The 16,696-nt window shown below is 34.7% G+C and overlaps 1 protein-coding gene across 1 annotated transcript; it reads right to left on the bottom strand.

The window, feature by feature from the left end:
- Nucleotides 1–7,682: 7,682 nt before the first annotated feature.
- LOC18435471 (zinc ion binding protein) lies at nt 7,683–16,525 on the bottom strand. The gene is made up of 4 exons (XM_006845516.4): nt 15,412–16,525; nt 14,962–15,151; nt 8,474–9,010; nt 7,683–8,092 (listed from the first exon to the last, which is right to left on the bottom strand). Exons 1-4 carry the CDS (start codon nt 15,564–15,566, stop codon nt 7,901–7,903), a joined length of 1,074 nt encoding a protein of 357 aa, XP_006845579.1. The 5' UTR covers nt 15,567–16,525; the 3' UTR covers nt 7,683–7,900.
- Nucleotides 16,526–16,696: the final 171 nt, after the last annotated feature.

Genomic DNA, 16,696 nt, shown 5'->3' on the forward strand with positions numbered 1-16,696 from the left:
TCCCCTTCATCAGCCTTCATATACAATGTACACAAGCAAAATTGCATACACTCGTGTATGCCTTCATGTGCATTAGGCAATGAGACATGTATATACATGAACACACAAGCAAAAATGCATACACTCGTGTATGCCTCCATATGCATCAGGCAATGAGACATGTATATACATGAATGCCTTCATATACATTATGCAATGGTACATAAATGAACACGCATTCACATTGAATGAGTCCCTTTTGTTAAATATATATGCTTAGACATGCATATATGTGCATCATGAAATCACATAGATGAAGGTTGCAGGTGCTGAAGGGAACAGACCAATGCTAAAGTCTCCATACATGTGTGCACAATAATATGATACATTGATACTCATGCATGCCCTTTGAATGGGGAGAAAGAACAACATCCTTACATATGGAAAAAGTTTACATACGGTGTCAACCTTGTAGAAGTAAGGTGCACCTTAAAAATAGGTTGGAAAAGATTGTTTCGACTTTGAAATCATTTAATTGATCATCTTGATCATGAAACATATGGATATGAGAAATTTTAAAAAAAGGATTTCAAGTCTTAAAAATAGCGTACATTGTAATACGTTATCTGAACTATCTATTTTCAAGATTTTCAAGTGTTTATAGTTCTACTAGCTTTTGTACCATTTTTGCATGTTTGAATTTCATGAAATTCTAACACTAATTACATCTTATTGAAAAAGTTTAGAGGTGCACCTTACTTTGATAGTTTAAGGTTGGCTTCTTATGCAACCTGCACCCCTCATTTTTATGTACTGTGGTCACAAGCAAAGATGTGCATAACCTTTAAAGGGGAAATTACATGATGAATATTAAAAATATATATATATATACAAATAATACCATTTCCATTTTCTTTTAGAACAAGAAAGTCAAAATTACCTTAAGTAAAATTCAAGAGTGGAGTATATATCATTGGCCATGATCAATGACCCGCATATAATGTTTTGAGCTTTGTGACACAACCTAGTCACACAATTTCCCATGTCATGGGTTATTGTCATCACTTAGGGTAAAACTCTATCTATGAAAGTCTTTAAGCACCCAAATTGAGTATGAAACCTTCTTAACCTACCAAACAGGCAAAAAAAATAATCATGTGCTTATATGGCTTCAAAGAATAACATACCGAGATTGAATATAGGCGATCCAATTTTTTAACAGTCCATATCTAAATATGTAGAGACCCGCATATAATGTTTTTCTCTAAAAATATCAATCATAACTGGATACGCAAATTGGGTTTGTGCTCCACCTCTTTGAAACTATAAACAATGGTGACAAAACGACAATGAAATAGAAAAGTTCAAAGCCCCACAGATATAAGGACATGCCATCTCCCTCACTAAAAAAATCCAATACAACTCACATTGGGACAAAAATGTTATTTTTAATGAGATCTTTGAACAATCAGATATGGATGTCTAATAGGAATTCAACATGATAAAGAGCTGAGTTTGTGAAACGGAAAATTATACTGGGTCGTGATGATAATACCCATATGCTTAGTTACCATGTTGTAGTTTTCAATCCCTAATGTCACTTCAAAAATAAAAATAAAAAGCTAACTCCTTAATCTATATGAAAAGGGCATGTTTTCCCACTGAATAACCCCAAAAAAAAAGAAAAAAAAAAAAAGAGGAAAAAACCATACAACACAACTATTTACTTTTCTCTTCTTCTTTTTTTTGAAATGTCAATACAGAGATACAATTGTTCTTATCATTGTTCTTGACTATTGCATGTGAAATCAAGCAATTAGAGGTGTTGCATTGACCAAGTTCAAAATCCTAAAAAAAAAAAAAAAAGGCCCAACTTTGCTACAAAACCTTGTTTGTCAGATTTCACATACGAAGATCAAAGGTGATTATGCCTTCCTCATACCAAAATAACCAGTATTCCTATTTGTTACTAACGTTACTGATGTGGGAGAAGACTAAATATATGAGAAAAAAAATATAATGTCAAAAATGGAATTTCCTCCCAATAAATTGTCATCTTTAATTTACTAGCACATCTTTAATTATTCAAGTAAGAAAGTTCCAGTATAACATTTTACTAGGGAAGAATACATTATTAATAATACATCAAACATTAAATTTCTCAAACTTTTTGCCCTCCAAAATTTGACATTAAATGACAAGTTATAGCTTTTCTAACAAAAATTTTGAGTTTTTTAAACAAAAGCTTTAGCCTACAATAAAAGAGGGAAAATGTTTATATAAGGTTGCAACCTTACCTCTACAGCTACAGATGCACCTCAAAAATCCATCGGAAAAGATAGTTTTAATGTTGAAAAACTCTTTGATTGTTCACCTCGATATCGATATGGATGACCATGAAATATAAAAAGATTTTAAGCCTCAGAAATAGTGTATTTTACAACATATTATCTACACCATCCATTTTCAAGATTTTCATATGTTTGTATATCTAGTTGATTTTAACCATTTTTAAAATTTTAAATTTTATAATCAGATATAAAAATAGATTTTGAGATAATCCTAATAACATTTTACATCAAAATTATATACCTTGATAAAATTTGAAGGTTCACCTTACCTCTATAGCTACGGATGCATCTGTATGCCAACTGCACCCATAAAAGAGATTGTACCCTCTAATTCAAGGAAAACGTTTATATAAGGATGCTATCTTATAATGTAGAACTACGGATGCCCCACAAAAATCCATCGGAAAAGGTATTTTTAATGTTGAAATTCCCTTTGATTGATCATCTCGAAATCGAGATATATGATTATGAAAAATAAAAAGATTTTAAGTCTTAGAAATACTACATTTTAAAACATATTATCCATCCCCTCATCTGATGTGTTGACCCGACTCAGACCCGACCAATTTGCAAGCCTTTGACGGATGTTACAAGTATCATGCTAAAAATTCTTCCTTGAAAGGTAAACTTTCCTGTTGCACTTAAATTGTAAAACCATGGAGGGGAAAGTGTAAATTATTAACGATGATCTCTCTCTGCGTTTTAAAAATCGAACCAGTGGGTCGTCCACAGCTTCCAACAAGGCTTTGCAATTGTCGAAGTTTTTTTTATTGAAAAAGAAAGTAAAGAAAAACCAGTGAAAATCGGTAGAAAAACAGGAGGTCTTAGAGACCTGGATTGGTACCCCTATGTGTTAAGTAGGGGGTAGTTCAAGAGGGAATGGGTCCGAGCCCATTGCAGGGATGGAACTCACTTTCTGGTGTCCCACCACCCTAATCACCTACCCATTCCTAAGCTGGCGGTTTCTCTATGCTAATTAATTATGTATTTCCTCCATTAATTAAAACAGGAAGGTACCAGACAATGTAGGGAGAAAATGATGGCAATGCCTTAAAATTAATGATATTTTTTTTTTTCTTTTCCCATAACTCTGTGGGCAAATCTCCGGCATAGGACTCGAGCTTGGAATCTCGGCACTGCGAATTTTATCGTCGGACGTGCTGTCCAATTTCATTATCACATTTCTTTAAACAGATCAAATATCTGAGGGAGAAAGTGATGGCCATGCCTTAAAATTAATGCTGAATTAATAATCGTATTTGTTTAAAACTTTAAACAGATCAATTTTTTGCCCAAATCGCAAATCGTGAAGAGACGCATGCATCGCAGTAGGTAAAATCCAGCCCCTCAATGTCAGTTCCTTTCTTCAATTGACCTGATTTTTGTTAATCTTATTTTACAATTTTTTCTCCCGTTAATCTCCTCCCATGTTTTACGAATTTTTCATTTAGATATTTCCTAAATTCATTTCCCTTGCTGATCAAGGAAAAAAGAAATCCCGATGCCTTCTCAAAGAACACATAAATATGGCAAAGATTCCCACAAGAGTTTTAACAATTGCTTTATATTTTCTTTCCTTTTATCAATATTTCACACATTTTCTTTTATTCTTCATTTTTTTTTTTATGTTCTTGTTGAGAAAGTTTATGAGAATACAAAACTAATTTAGAGAACAAGGAGTCCGAGATTTGATGTGTGATCACCAGTATAAAAAGGATGGGGATTTGGTGGGTCAGCAAACTTACCTATTCAAATACAGGCTTCTTTCAAAAATCTCTCTTAAAAACTGGTTTTGGAGTTAGAATTTCACCAATAAATAAGATCCAACCACCTAGATCTATCATAAAGGGGGATTGTCTACAAAGAGACCATTTATCTTTTCTATATCATAACCATTCCCACTCATTAGTGATCAAATTAGAATGTTTGGGGTGAGTCACAAAGTTAGAAAAACTTTTTTTTAAGAACTTTGTCTATTCAATGACATTCTTATAACCACTCATTTTGAAATTGAAGGAACTAGAATGATTATGACCTCAATGTACAAAAGATAAATGTTCACTTTGTAGACAGTCCCACTAAAAAATAGATTTTGAATAGTAAAATAGACCATTTTAAACTTTGTTTTTCAAACCATTTAAACTTCATCTTAGTTATCCATGATCATCAAATCTCCACTATTTTTTGAGCTGCAAAATCATGGATCCAAAGAACAAATGCAGTTATAATAACATATAATTCCCTAAAAACATCGCTAAGAGTTTTAAAAGGGGACCGCATTCGAATATGTGCATTGGGGAATACAGCATAGACTTTTCCATTAAAGGGTGCAGCTTGAATACCGACGCATCCGTAGCTGTAGAGAGGTAAGGTGAACCTTCAAATTTTATCATGGTATATAATTTTGATGTAAAATGTTCTTAGGATTATCTCAAAATCTATTTTTATCTCATTATAAATATATTTCAAAAATGGTTAAAATCAAGTAGATTTATAAACATATGAAAATCTTGAAAATGGACGGTGTAGATAATATGTTGTAAAATACACTATTTCTGAGACTTAAAATCTTTTTATTTTTCATAGTCATATATCCCGGTGTCGAGATGATCGATTAAAGGGTTTTTCAACATTAAAACTACCGTTTCCGATGGATTTTTTATGGGCATCTGTAGTTCTACATTATAAGGTAGCATCCTTAATAAACTTTTTCCAATAGTAAAATAGTTGCTCAGTACAATATCTTAAGCTTGTCTTACTGATTTAGTGATAATGGTTGCAGGGTCAAATTTAAGAATCTCGTTACATAGGAATAATCACATGCGCTTGGATTAAATTGGTTAGCGATTGACGATTTGCAACATTGCATTCTAGGCTCAATTCCTATCATACAGGGCCTCTCCCTACTGTCTCACCCAAAAAAAAAAAAACCAAAGCGCAAAATCCTTTACATTGAGCAAAACACAAAATAAAATCCATGAAACCAAGAAAATTTTATGAGAGGTTTCTCTCGATTTTTAAACACAGATCATCTCTTCTAGAAATTTCGACTGGTTTTCTGGTTTACGAGGTTTTCGCCACATAACCTGAGTAACCTCATTTGAGAATAAGCAGATCCCCAAACTATACATAAATTCATGTGCTCAATTCAGTTGTCCAACAGATAAGGGTATTCCTCCTGTATGAATTGTTGACATTCAAGAATTTGTGATTGGAAAGTTAAGAGCTCATGCACCTCTCTCTAACGGGTTGTAAAGATATCAGATAAAAAGAACTAACAAAATCATGGGAACTGAACCAGCAACCGAGGCAGTTAGATTGTTTAACCAAGCATTTCTCCCATTGAATAAGACCATCGTCTGCTTTGAACCGGCAAAAGCAGTTAGTTGAGGCCACTCGGTCCAGGTAGGGATCAATCTATTTAAGGCAGTGCATGCCATACGGCCTGTGTGGCATACAATACACATCCACCAGCCTTTCTCAAAATGGATAGAGGGCATCAACCATGATTTCCAATTTCAGCCTTCCTCTTCAGTATAGTGAATCTCTACCGTCCATTAAGTTCTCAAACAGTGGATGACCCAATTGTGTGCAATATAACAAACCAATGTTCCATTACTTAGGTGTGTCGATTCGGACTCAGCCCAAGTGACTTTGGCGCAGCTCATTGCCTTGTCCATCCCCACGTCCACCTTAAAAAAAAAAAAAAAAAAAAAAAAAAAAAAAAAAAAAAAAAAAGAGAAAAAGAAAAAGAAAAGAAAACGATGGGGTACCTAAATGAATTAACATGAGTAAGCCAAGTACTTTGGCGCAGCTCATTGCCTTGCCCAACCCCAACTGCCCATCCCCACGTCCCCCAAATCAAAACTTAAAAAAAGAAAAAGATGCGGTACCTAAATGAATTAATATTTAAAAAAGCATATAATAAGGCCATTTACTTTTTTAACATAAGGAGGTCACAAATACTATTGATCGTGAAATTGGATGGCTGAGGGCATTTGATTGGGCTCATAACTTAAAATAACTAAATTGTTTGAACTTTGTAAGAGACTCAAGCTTTTGGAATTCACATCTAAGGTGATTGTAACCTCCTTGTATTAAAAGTGAATGGTGATATAGTATACTAACCGACCCACATAATAAAGAAAAGCTATGATGATGGTATAGTTTACGGTCCTTAAATAGTTTTGTACCGTACTTAAAATTTTAAATCAATTATATATGACTTATATTTCGTTTTGGTCATACTTTTTAAAGGTTTTATCATGTTATTTATATTTTTCTCATTTCTCTAGGAAAAATATCTCTAAAGAAATTTCTTTTTTCTCCAAAACTCTCTCATGTTTTATATACATTTTCTGTTCGTTACGCTTTTCTCTTTTTCTTTTTAATGTTTTAACATATTTCTAAAGAAGTTTTTCCATTTTTTTAAGGGTGCAATTTGCCCAGATCTAAACAATCAAAGTAAGCACACCTTCAAATAGTGTCGAGAATTGTGGTTTTAATACTAAAACTCTCTGTGATAACTTTAAAATATATTTTCATCTTTACTTATAAAATTTAACGTTTAAAAAATAATGTAGATCGAGCATATCTATGAAAATTTGAAAATTGATAGATCCAAAATGCGTTACAAGATGTATTATTTCCAAGACTTGAAATCTATTTTTTTCTCATGCTCATGCATCTTGATGCCGAGATGATCAATTTGAGGACATTTGAGCATCAAAACAACCACTTCTAGTAAAATTTCTGAGGCAGGCTCTAATTTGATTGTTTAGAGCCTTGGCCCTATATAAATTTTTCACTTTTTTAACCTTTTTGGCTTCTTCCATTTCCAAGCTCAGAGGGGACTAGGGTAAGTCAACTTGGACTTGCCCAAGTAACACAGCAAGGTCAGTGGCTGAGTTCCAACCGAACCAAGTATGGAAACCTTGTAGGCATTACAAGGCATAAAGCGCCCCCCCCCCCCCCCAAAAAAAAAAAAAAAAAGAGTAAAGGAGAAAAAAAAGAAAAAGAGAGAGAGAGAATCCTGAACCTGTTCGGTTTCACTAAGCAACTATAACTAAAAATTTTCGACGACTAGAAAAGAAGATACACAATTTTCCGGAGCAAGGCCTTTGTTAATTCTAATAAATATATACCAAAGAAGACCAAACTGCAACTAAGTTTCAATCCATAGCATTATTTAGGCCCATTTTTTAAACCAAACACGCATGTCCTTGGTCTCAAACTTCACCTTAAATGGCATTCAGAACCACAGCCCCATCATACCCTATTTCATATGAACCCATAATAATCAGAATTATTCAAAGATAAATATAAGGCAGATAATATATAAGAGAAAACCCATACCTCTAATAAGAGTATTCTCTTCATATTAACAACCTTTCAGAGGTTCACAAACACCAGAAGAATGCTACCTGTGGTTCTATGACCATCAGTTTTTGTATCTATGTAATATATGTACATACACTTTCAGCTTAATCTAAACCACTAGATATTAAATAGTGATAGTGTTGGATCTCTCATAAACTGATCCAAAGTTCTCCTTCTTGACATGGGCCTTTTCATGTACCTACATTAGGAGCTGGAGTGAATACTGGAGGACCATATGAATATCTCCACTGCCCACAAGCCAAGCATTTATCCAACCGAACTTCATTCTCTAGCGTACAAAATTTACACGACCATATCTTGTATTTGACTCCAGTATCTCTAGGCCTTTGGGAACCACATGCTTCACACAACAGAGCCAACGGCTGCAGCCACAACCACCACCATGCTCAACTCAAGAAGCAAATGTCAAAGTAAAAGAAAGTAACTATATGGAAGGTACAAATATAACCTGTGTGGGGAAAGTTTAGCTTTCCAATTGCATCTCACAGGGACTCAAGGAACTCTAGAAACAACAATTAGACATATATGGCAAACAATAGCATTGTTCCCTTTTCTTTTTTCTTTTTTCCCCACTTCAAAAATTCCAACTTTTAGACCGTTCCAAGTTCTGTGAGAAATTTCCTTTTTCTCTCTCATTCAATATAAATCAAAAAATTGAGAAATCTCCTTTGATATCTACTCAACGAGAAATCTCAAAAAGAGAAAAACTACCAATGAATCAAAGCAACGAAAGACGGTGTCACCTGATTGAAAAGAGTACATGCACCACATTCCCATATAGGCGCCTCCTCCCTTGAATCTTTCAATTGAGAAATGGGGGGTGGCTTAGACCTCAAACCTTCACCACTAGAACTAGATGGCAACTCCGAACTACCAGATATACCAACTTTCCCATTACTGTGAGAATCATGAGATACACCATTCTTGTTGCCATAATCAACCTTTGAGAACCCAACGGGCTGGCCTAGTGAATTATCATCATTTGCCTCCACACTATTTACAGAACCACACCATAAATCATCCTGTAATCTCCTTTCTGCAGCCATGGCAGCTGCTTGAATTGGACTAAGTGCACTCATAATATCGCCATCACCACCAAGACGCTTAGGCCCAGATGGCAATAAGGCTTCGAGGCGTGCTCTTTTCTCAGCGGCAGCTAATGCAGTTTGTCGAAGAGCAGGAAGAGGGGGATTACGAGAAAACCCACCAAGCCGTTTTCCGGGAAGATCAAATCCCTGGCCACTACCAGTTATCCCTTTTGCCATTAGTTCATCACATTCCTACATGAGAGAGAGAGAGAGAGAGAGAGAATTAATTGGGTCTTTAAGAACAAGGCACAGAAGAGTAATGACTCGTACGCAGTGGTAGAAGGTACTCGAGAAGATTTGAAATTGGGTCTACTTCAGTGAGAGTGCTTTCTGCGTAAGTACTTATGGCCAATGAACCTCTGACAAGATTTTAGATAGCACATGGGGGTACCGGGATTATCTGAACCTAGACAAAGTTTTTTCTAAAATTTGAGTGGCTTGCAAAAATAGGACACATTCTAAGTGGCTTAAAACACCCAAGCACACCAAAGAAGATAGTAAGGAGGCATGAACTTCATTTACTTAGTCTCAAAATTTCCAGCAATAGTTACACACTCCTGAAGCTTCAGTTACAGCATGAAAGGTTCCTAGATAATACAAGAGAAAGGTGAAAACAAGGACATCTCTATTCTAGTACTATATTGGTCTCATAAGAAAAAACAAGAGGGACCTTAATTTCCATTAATGAACTTTCCTGAGCTCTTCATGGTCCTTACACATCCCAAGGTACCAACGCAAAACATAAAGACCTTCATTCTAAGGCATTTATTCTTATATATTCATTTCAAAATTGAAATAAAAAATTAACGTATTTGAGCCCAAGTATTCCGCTCCTTAAACAAATAATTATTACCATCAGCTGTTCAATAGCTTGCTCTGAAAGGAAAATAATATGAACACAATAACAGATGATGAAAAGAATCAAGAAGATCAAGAATGACTTTTGAAATACACTAATTCTCTATTCATATAAAAGGAAAATAATATGAACACAATAATAGATGATGAAAAAATTCAAGAAGATCAAGAATGACGTTTGAAATACACTAACTCTCTATCCATATTATTGAAACTGTTGTTTTTGTGCTTGTCAACCAAACAAACCACCGTTGAACCACTGCCAGATTAGCGTGATGACAAATGGAGAAAGTGATCGACTACAACAATATGTTTTTGAGCCATTTGAGGTCAGATAGTGTGCAAGTAGGAGACAAAAAAACATAAAAAAACCAGAAAATAAAACAACAAAAGGAGAGAATACACCTCTCTCTAAGCCTAGAAGGGTATACACACCCCAAAATTGAGAGATATGGTCCACCCTCTACGCCAGGAAGGAATCTTCCTCAACAGATCTCGTCACATTACTTGAACATCAATTTCTCTCTCTCTATTTATGAAACAATGTACATATAGTTATAAGAAAAGAAGACCTGAAAAACTAACTTGACTCACATGAAACCTAATCCTATTTACTTAAGATCCTATTTTACTTCTAAATTAGCTATAAACACAAACGCCCACAATCACCCTGAAAGATAAATGAAAACCTAGTTCCCACATCATATTCACAAATTCCAGGTTTGGGAAAAGCTCTACCTCAAGCTTTATTGAATTCATCACATCCTTCAAAGACCTCTCCAATAATTGGTGGCATAGCCCTACATTTTGTCTTGGCAGATGGCACTCTTCCCGTCATAATTTTCCAATCAATAGAACAATTACTTTGAAGCTTATGAAAATTTGAAAACTCTACAACGATAATGCAGGTCCATCTCGCCCTTAATGGATCATATTTCATATCTTACTATTAGGATACGGTGGTGTTTAGTTTATCTCATCAGCATTCAGATTTACATATTTAAGTTTAGTGGTGTAATCTCAAAGGTTGAAGCTTGCTGCCGGATCTATCAGATTATAATCAGCCTCTTCACGAATGACAACCCTTTTTTTGCCATCACTTATTAAATTCACAGGCGTACTTGAAAGTCCTCTCAAATGCTTCAAGGCCTGATTCATACTCTCCTTGATTTGTTGATTTACATTCTCTATGAAATATTGCGACATATCCTCAATTGCACCGTGATGCAGGGGTGGGCTTTGGAGGCACCGTCATGCAGGGATCTTCTGAAGCTCAATACTACTTGATGAAGAGAGGAAGAGAGAAGGAAGATAAATAAAAAAAATGAGAGAACATACGGTCTCTAGGTTTGCAATGGAATCCACCCTAGTGAGAGACTTGGCCTCTCTCTAGGCCTGCAAGAGAATCTATCCCAAGCGAACTTTTCACAAGACCAAAAAACTCAATTCTTCAGTCTTTACAAAATATAATACATATATTTATAAGAAAATAAAACCCTAATAACTACCTTAAAGACTCACAGGAAGCCTAATCCTAATTACTCCCTAATTTACACATATAATCTCCAAAAACACAAATGACCAAAGTAACTGTAAGAAATAAAGGAACCCCTATTTCCTAACCACATTAGTTATGGTCAGTAGGGCAACATTTACGACTGGCACAAAAAACTTTCAAAATCAACATTCTCAAGCAAAAAAAATTCAACTGTTTAAGGAAGTGTCAGCAATAGGAATCAAACTTGAGGTGTAGCACAACAATCATTAACAACTAACCAATCAAGCCCAAGTCCTATTACAAATTCAAAATAATCAAACCACATACTAAATTTGGTATAGATTACCCAACAAATTTTTAAAAATTACATTGGGAGCTAGTTTCTGTGCCCAGTATTTTAAGTTACAACACCATATGCACGATTGATACTGTTTGGAGATTAGTAAATGATGGGTCTGAATAGTATAGATGGGCATGTTTTGCAAAGACTAAATGTAAAAACTAGCACCCGATTTATTTTTCTTTTACAAACATTTTGAAAGATTTAGATTCTTTTGGATTTAAAAAAATATTTAGAATTAACGAACGAACTTGCTTCAATAGGTATGAATGTATGACATGTCGGATTTGTATAAGTAGATTGCATTCAATTGAGTACAGTTGGTCGGGGAAGTCATCACTTATGTAGAATTGTTTTGTTTGGTTGAATATTGCTTGAACCAATAGATATGCATGGAATCACATTGTAAAATACAAGCACCTGACATGGTATCTATAACCGATTGAATCTGCCAATCCAGCATATTGGAGTTGGAAAAGTGCTCAGAAAGGATTCAAGATATTACATTGACATGAGAACAGTAACATCCACAGCTTTTAGATGCCCTGGTTTGTGATTTATTTCACCATATGACCTACCCCTTTCCAAGAAAGTTTTAACATCTCATTCTAAGGTTATTGAAACCAATCTTAGGTAAAAGGTCATCTAAAACTGGCACCTTAACCGCTCATCTGGACACTGCCCCAAAAAATGCTATGGCGCTGTTGGGGGGCATTTTAGGTCATGCCAAGTTTGTGGTCGCACTTACATCTGGGCACACACCAAAAAGGACACCTTTTTCTTGATGAGAAGAAAAGTAAAATGCTAGTTTTCATCCCACTTGCAAAATGCAACATTTTGTTGGAACTCAAGACACGTTGCGCAAAATTTATCTTGCAGCCAAACTATGTGTAAGGTTACAAAAGTGATTGCTTCAGCAGTTATTACGTGGGTAAAATAGAGGTAAAGAACCTGTTGACAAAAATTCAGTTCCGAAGCATCTCAGGGAAAATATGTTAGAGGCCTTCCTTTCCTTATTTATTGCTATCATCCCACTTACGGTCTTTACACTACTACTGTGATGTGAATACTTCAAATTGTTTGCCCTGCTGGTCTACCGAGATAATTAGCCAAGCCACATTGTCTGTTCATAACGAATCTCTAGTTCACTTTCAATTGGAATTTGAAGGACCGGCAAGTAAGACAACTTGCACTCATTTATCCTTCCTGTCAGCTGTCTTTTTTAGGAAATTAGTCAAAACCTGACATTCTCGTATTTATCATTACACCAAATGGGAAATAGCCTCTGGGTTTTACCTTTTTCTTTCCAATTATCCATGTTTCAAAAGTGGTTTGAGGCAGTGGGAGGTGGGAGGGGAAAAATCTGCCATGCGTAACCAGGCTACCACCATGATGCAAGTGCCCAGCATCATCACTATGTTTTGAAAATATATATATAAAAAAAAATTTCAACTTTTTCAATATTGGAAAAAACTTTGCAAGAAATCAAAATCAAAACCAAGCTTTTTGTGGATTAGTTTCTTGGCGAAAACAATCAAGGCAGTTCGAAGATGGGTACTTGAACCATTTAGAGTCATTTAGGGCGTGTTTGATAACAGGAAGTTAGAAGATGAAGAAGGAACTTTACCTATTACTGTTCATGTTATGTGTTTGATAAAAAGTGGAAGATAATTTGAGAACTCCCCTTTATTCCCACCTTTAGGCTTGAGTAAAGTTCCATGGGTAAGCCATGGAACTTGAAAAGGGAACTTTTTATTTTGTCCATGATGTATATATATATCTATATATATAAAATAGATATTTATAATATTATATATTATAATATATTATATATACAATGTATAATATATTATATATAATAAACATATATTATAATATATTATATTATTTTATGTAATATAAGATAATTTCATATATATATATATATATATATTTATTTATTTATATTAAAAATAAATATAAAATACAATATATCATGTATTATAGTATGTTATAAATATTATATATTTCTATTTAAATTATTATCTATGTAAATATAAATATAAGATATTTACCACATATCCCAGGAGTTATCAAACACAGAAACTATGAACTTCTTAACTTCCTAGGGAGGTTATCAAACACAGAAACCATTAACTTCTTAAGTAACTTCTAATTTACAATTTTCAGTAACTTCCAATTTCCTGTTCATGTTCTTGCTTCCTGTTATCAACCACGCCCTTAGAGTAAGCATTGTATCAAGACATTGAAGATCTGACATCAGGCAAAAAGGTGAGTTTTCATTTCAAAATATCATTGTATTTGGGTATTATCACAATATATATCGTATAGAGACATTCTTTAACAAAAATATCAAGAAATCCAACATTCTAGTGAAAAAACCTTACATCTCCTGTTTTGGGCCTCCTCAATATTAAGACAGCCGCCTAGGTGGCCAGAGTTCGCTGGCTGCCTAGGCTCTGCATCATGCTTTTAAAGACACTATCATTATTACTTAATTGTATCACATCAGGAGACAACCATCATCTGGGTGGCTCCAAATAATGCCTTCTCAAAGATAGTAATAACGCATCATATGATTGAAGGTAATATGATGGCAAGATTATCTTCTATCAGAAGATTCCTAAATGCATTAAACCTTTCAACACTCTCTTCAGGATTACTGACCATGACAATAATCAAGCATTTACTGTATCTTCCTCAACTTACCATCTCTCCCCATCATTCAACCATCCTCCTTCACACAAAACCATCAACAAAATCTCATAACTTGTGGCATCAGGCCTTAATCCTCTCTCTACCATTTGCTTAAATGCCCTCTCTGCCTCATCAATCCTCAACTCTCAAGAGAGAAAAAATCCAAACAACCCTATCATTGGCCAGGGTTTCTGCAACTAATTCTCCAACAATGGGAATTTCTAACAACTCGTACAATGCCTCCAATGAAACTATAAATAAAATCAAATTGAATAAGAATGACTCAGTCCTAAACCAGGAATTGCACTCGGGCTTGAGTGATTAGCAACGCTACGTCTCAAGTTCGAGTCTACGGCTGAACTACCCAAAAAACCAAAAACAAAAAAGACTCATTCCTCTACTTAATATTATAAATCAAAATCGTAGAAATATCAGCAACTGAAGATAGCCAAGCAAATGAAAAGTAACACATTAAAATAAATTAACAAAATAACAATAAAAGAAGTCCTAAATGCCAATGAATACCAAATAGATCACCCAATTCTAAATAATGCACAATTAACCATTCAAAATGTGATAATGTGAGCAACAACGAATCAAATAACAGTTCAAAATGTGACCACACAAGCAACATTTCGTTCGATGAAGGCCTACCAACTCTGGCAAGAATATGCATAAATCACCACTCAAATTCGCCAAATTCAACAAAAAATCCAATTTGTTAGAAATGGGTAGGGACCAAAAAGAAACCTGTCGAAGACCATCCCATAGCTTATAGAAATCAGCATTGTGAGGGCCATGTACATTGTGACAAAGCTCATGGAGCATGGTGTCAAGAACCTCCTCAAATGAAAGGAACTCCCATTCTCTATTGGGTTTCCTCAATCTTAGCCTCACCTCCACGCCACCCCCTACATTCAACCCCAGCAAATTCTTCGGACTGCAACATGGCCAGATTAGAGAGAGAGAGGCATCAAAAAAGATGAAGGACTTTCACATGAATCGAGAGTGAGTGCGTGAGAGAGAGAGATAGAGAGAGAAAAGGAGGTTGGGGAGATGGGGGAGGATACGAAGGATGCCCTTGAAAAGTAAAAATCGGGGAAAAGAAGAACGAATACATGAAAAAGAGTGACAGAGACGGAAAAGATTCAGAGATAAAATCAAGAAGAAAAAACCTAGAACTAGAAAAATGAATCTCACCAAAACTCAGAGAGAAGCTTGACTCTCCATTTGTGCTTGCGCATAATGGGCTGCACCTGTTTGGCGACCTTCTCAAGAAACTTTCTGGCATCCTCTTCTCCAGGCTTCTTCAGAACCTTGATCTCCCATACCTTGTACAAATCCCCCAACTCCATGGATTCAGGTTCGTCAGGTTCCTTTGGACTTCAAAAAAAAAACCCTAAAAAGAGTTGCAGAAGAATTTCAAAAGTCTTATCTCATTTTTGTACGCTGTCTTGAAATGAAGGCCTCTAATTAAGAGGGAAAACCTCATCGAGGGTATAATTACAGTTTGAACGTTTAAAAGTTTCTCGGCCTTGTTAAAAAAAGTTTAAAAGTTTAAAGTTTTAAACCAATGCTGATGGGCGAGGGTGGTCTAGTTTGGAAGGCCAAACCGCATTAGTTGACCGTATGAAAACAATTAGTAAATTAAAAATTAAATACAAATACAAATACAAATATAAAAATAAAAAAAAAGCAAAAAAATTAAAAAATAGGTATTCAAGTACATGAAAGTGCGAGGACGATATATTTTAAATTTTTAATAGAGTTAAATTATTTAATCTCATTTATGGTGGGTTTTTTTTATTCTCTTGAAAAATAATCATAATATATTGCATAAATAGTAAGCTTATAAAGAAAATATCCCCAATATAAATTATCCCTAATATCAAATTATCCCTAAATCAAGTTAACTTGAAACTAGAAACCTTAAAGTTCATTCAATCATACAAAACTAGAACAAGTAAAACAACATAAAATTCTTGCTTGGAGGAAATGGTAATGACTTAGAAAGAGAGAGAGAGATCACAAAAAAAAGCAGGTAAAAACCCACACAAAAAAGCATATAAAGAAAACCACAAAAAAGCATTTTCTTCATGTAAAAAAGGCTGAAAAAGAACCTGCAGAAATGGACATTGGATTGAGATTGAGTGATCAATAATCAATAATCAATAGATTCAAAGCTCATTATAAGATTTCCTGCAGAAACCCACAAAAGAATCCGAATTTTTCCTTTTTTTCCAACAATAAATCAAACAATAAAAAAAGGTTGAATTTATTATATACCTCGTTGGGCCTTAAACAAGGGTGCACCGAATTCACCCTGGAAAATCGCCTGAAAAAGCCCAAGGACTAGAATATTTGGCACAGAGTGAGAGCAAAATTTTTACAAATGAGCTCTCTCTTTAATATTTTGTTTTCCAAAACCTTATTCTTCTCTTTAATTAAATTTGATAAAAATGCCCCTAAATGGATTTAAAAATGA

The sequence above is a fragment of the Amborella trichopoda genome, chromosome 12, assembly GCF_054954075.1.
Source record: "Amborella trichopoda isolate Santa Cruz 75 chromosome 12, AtrichopodaSantaCruz75HAP2 v2.0, whole genome shotgun sequence".
Classification (NCBI taxonomy): Eukaryota; Viridiplantae; Streptophyta; class Magnoliopsida; order Amborellales; family Amborellaceae; genus Amborella; species Amborella trichopoda.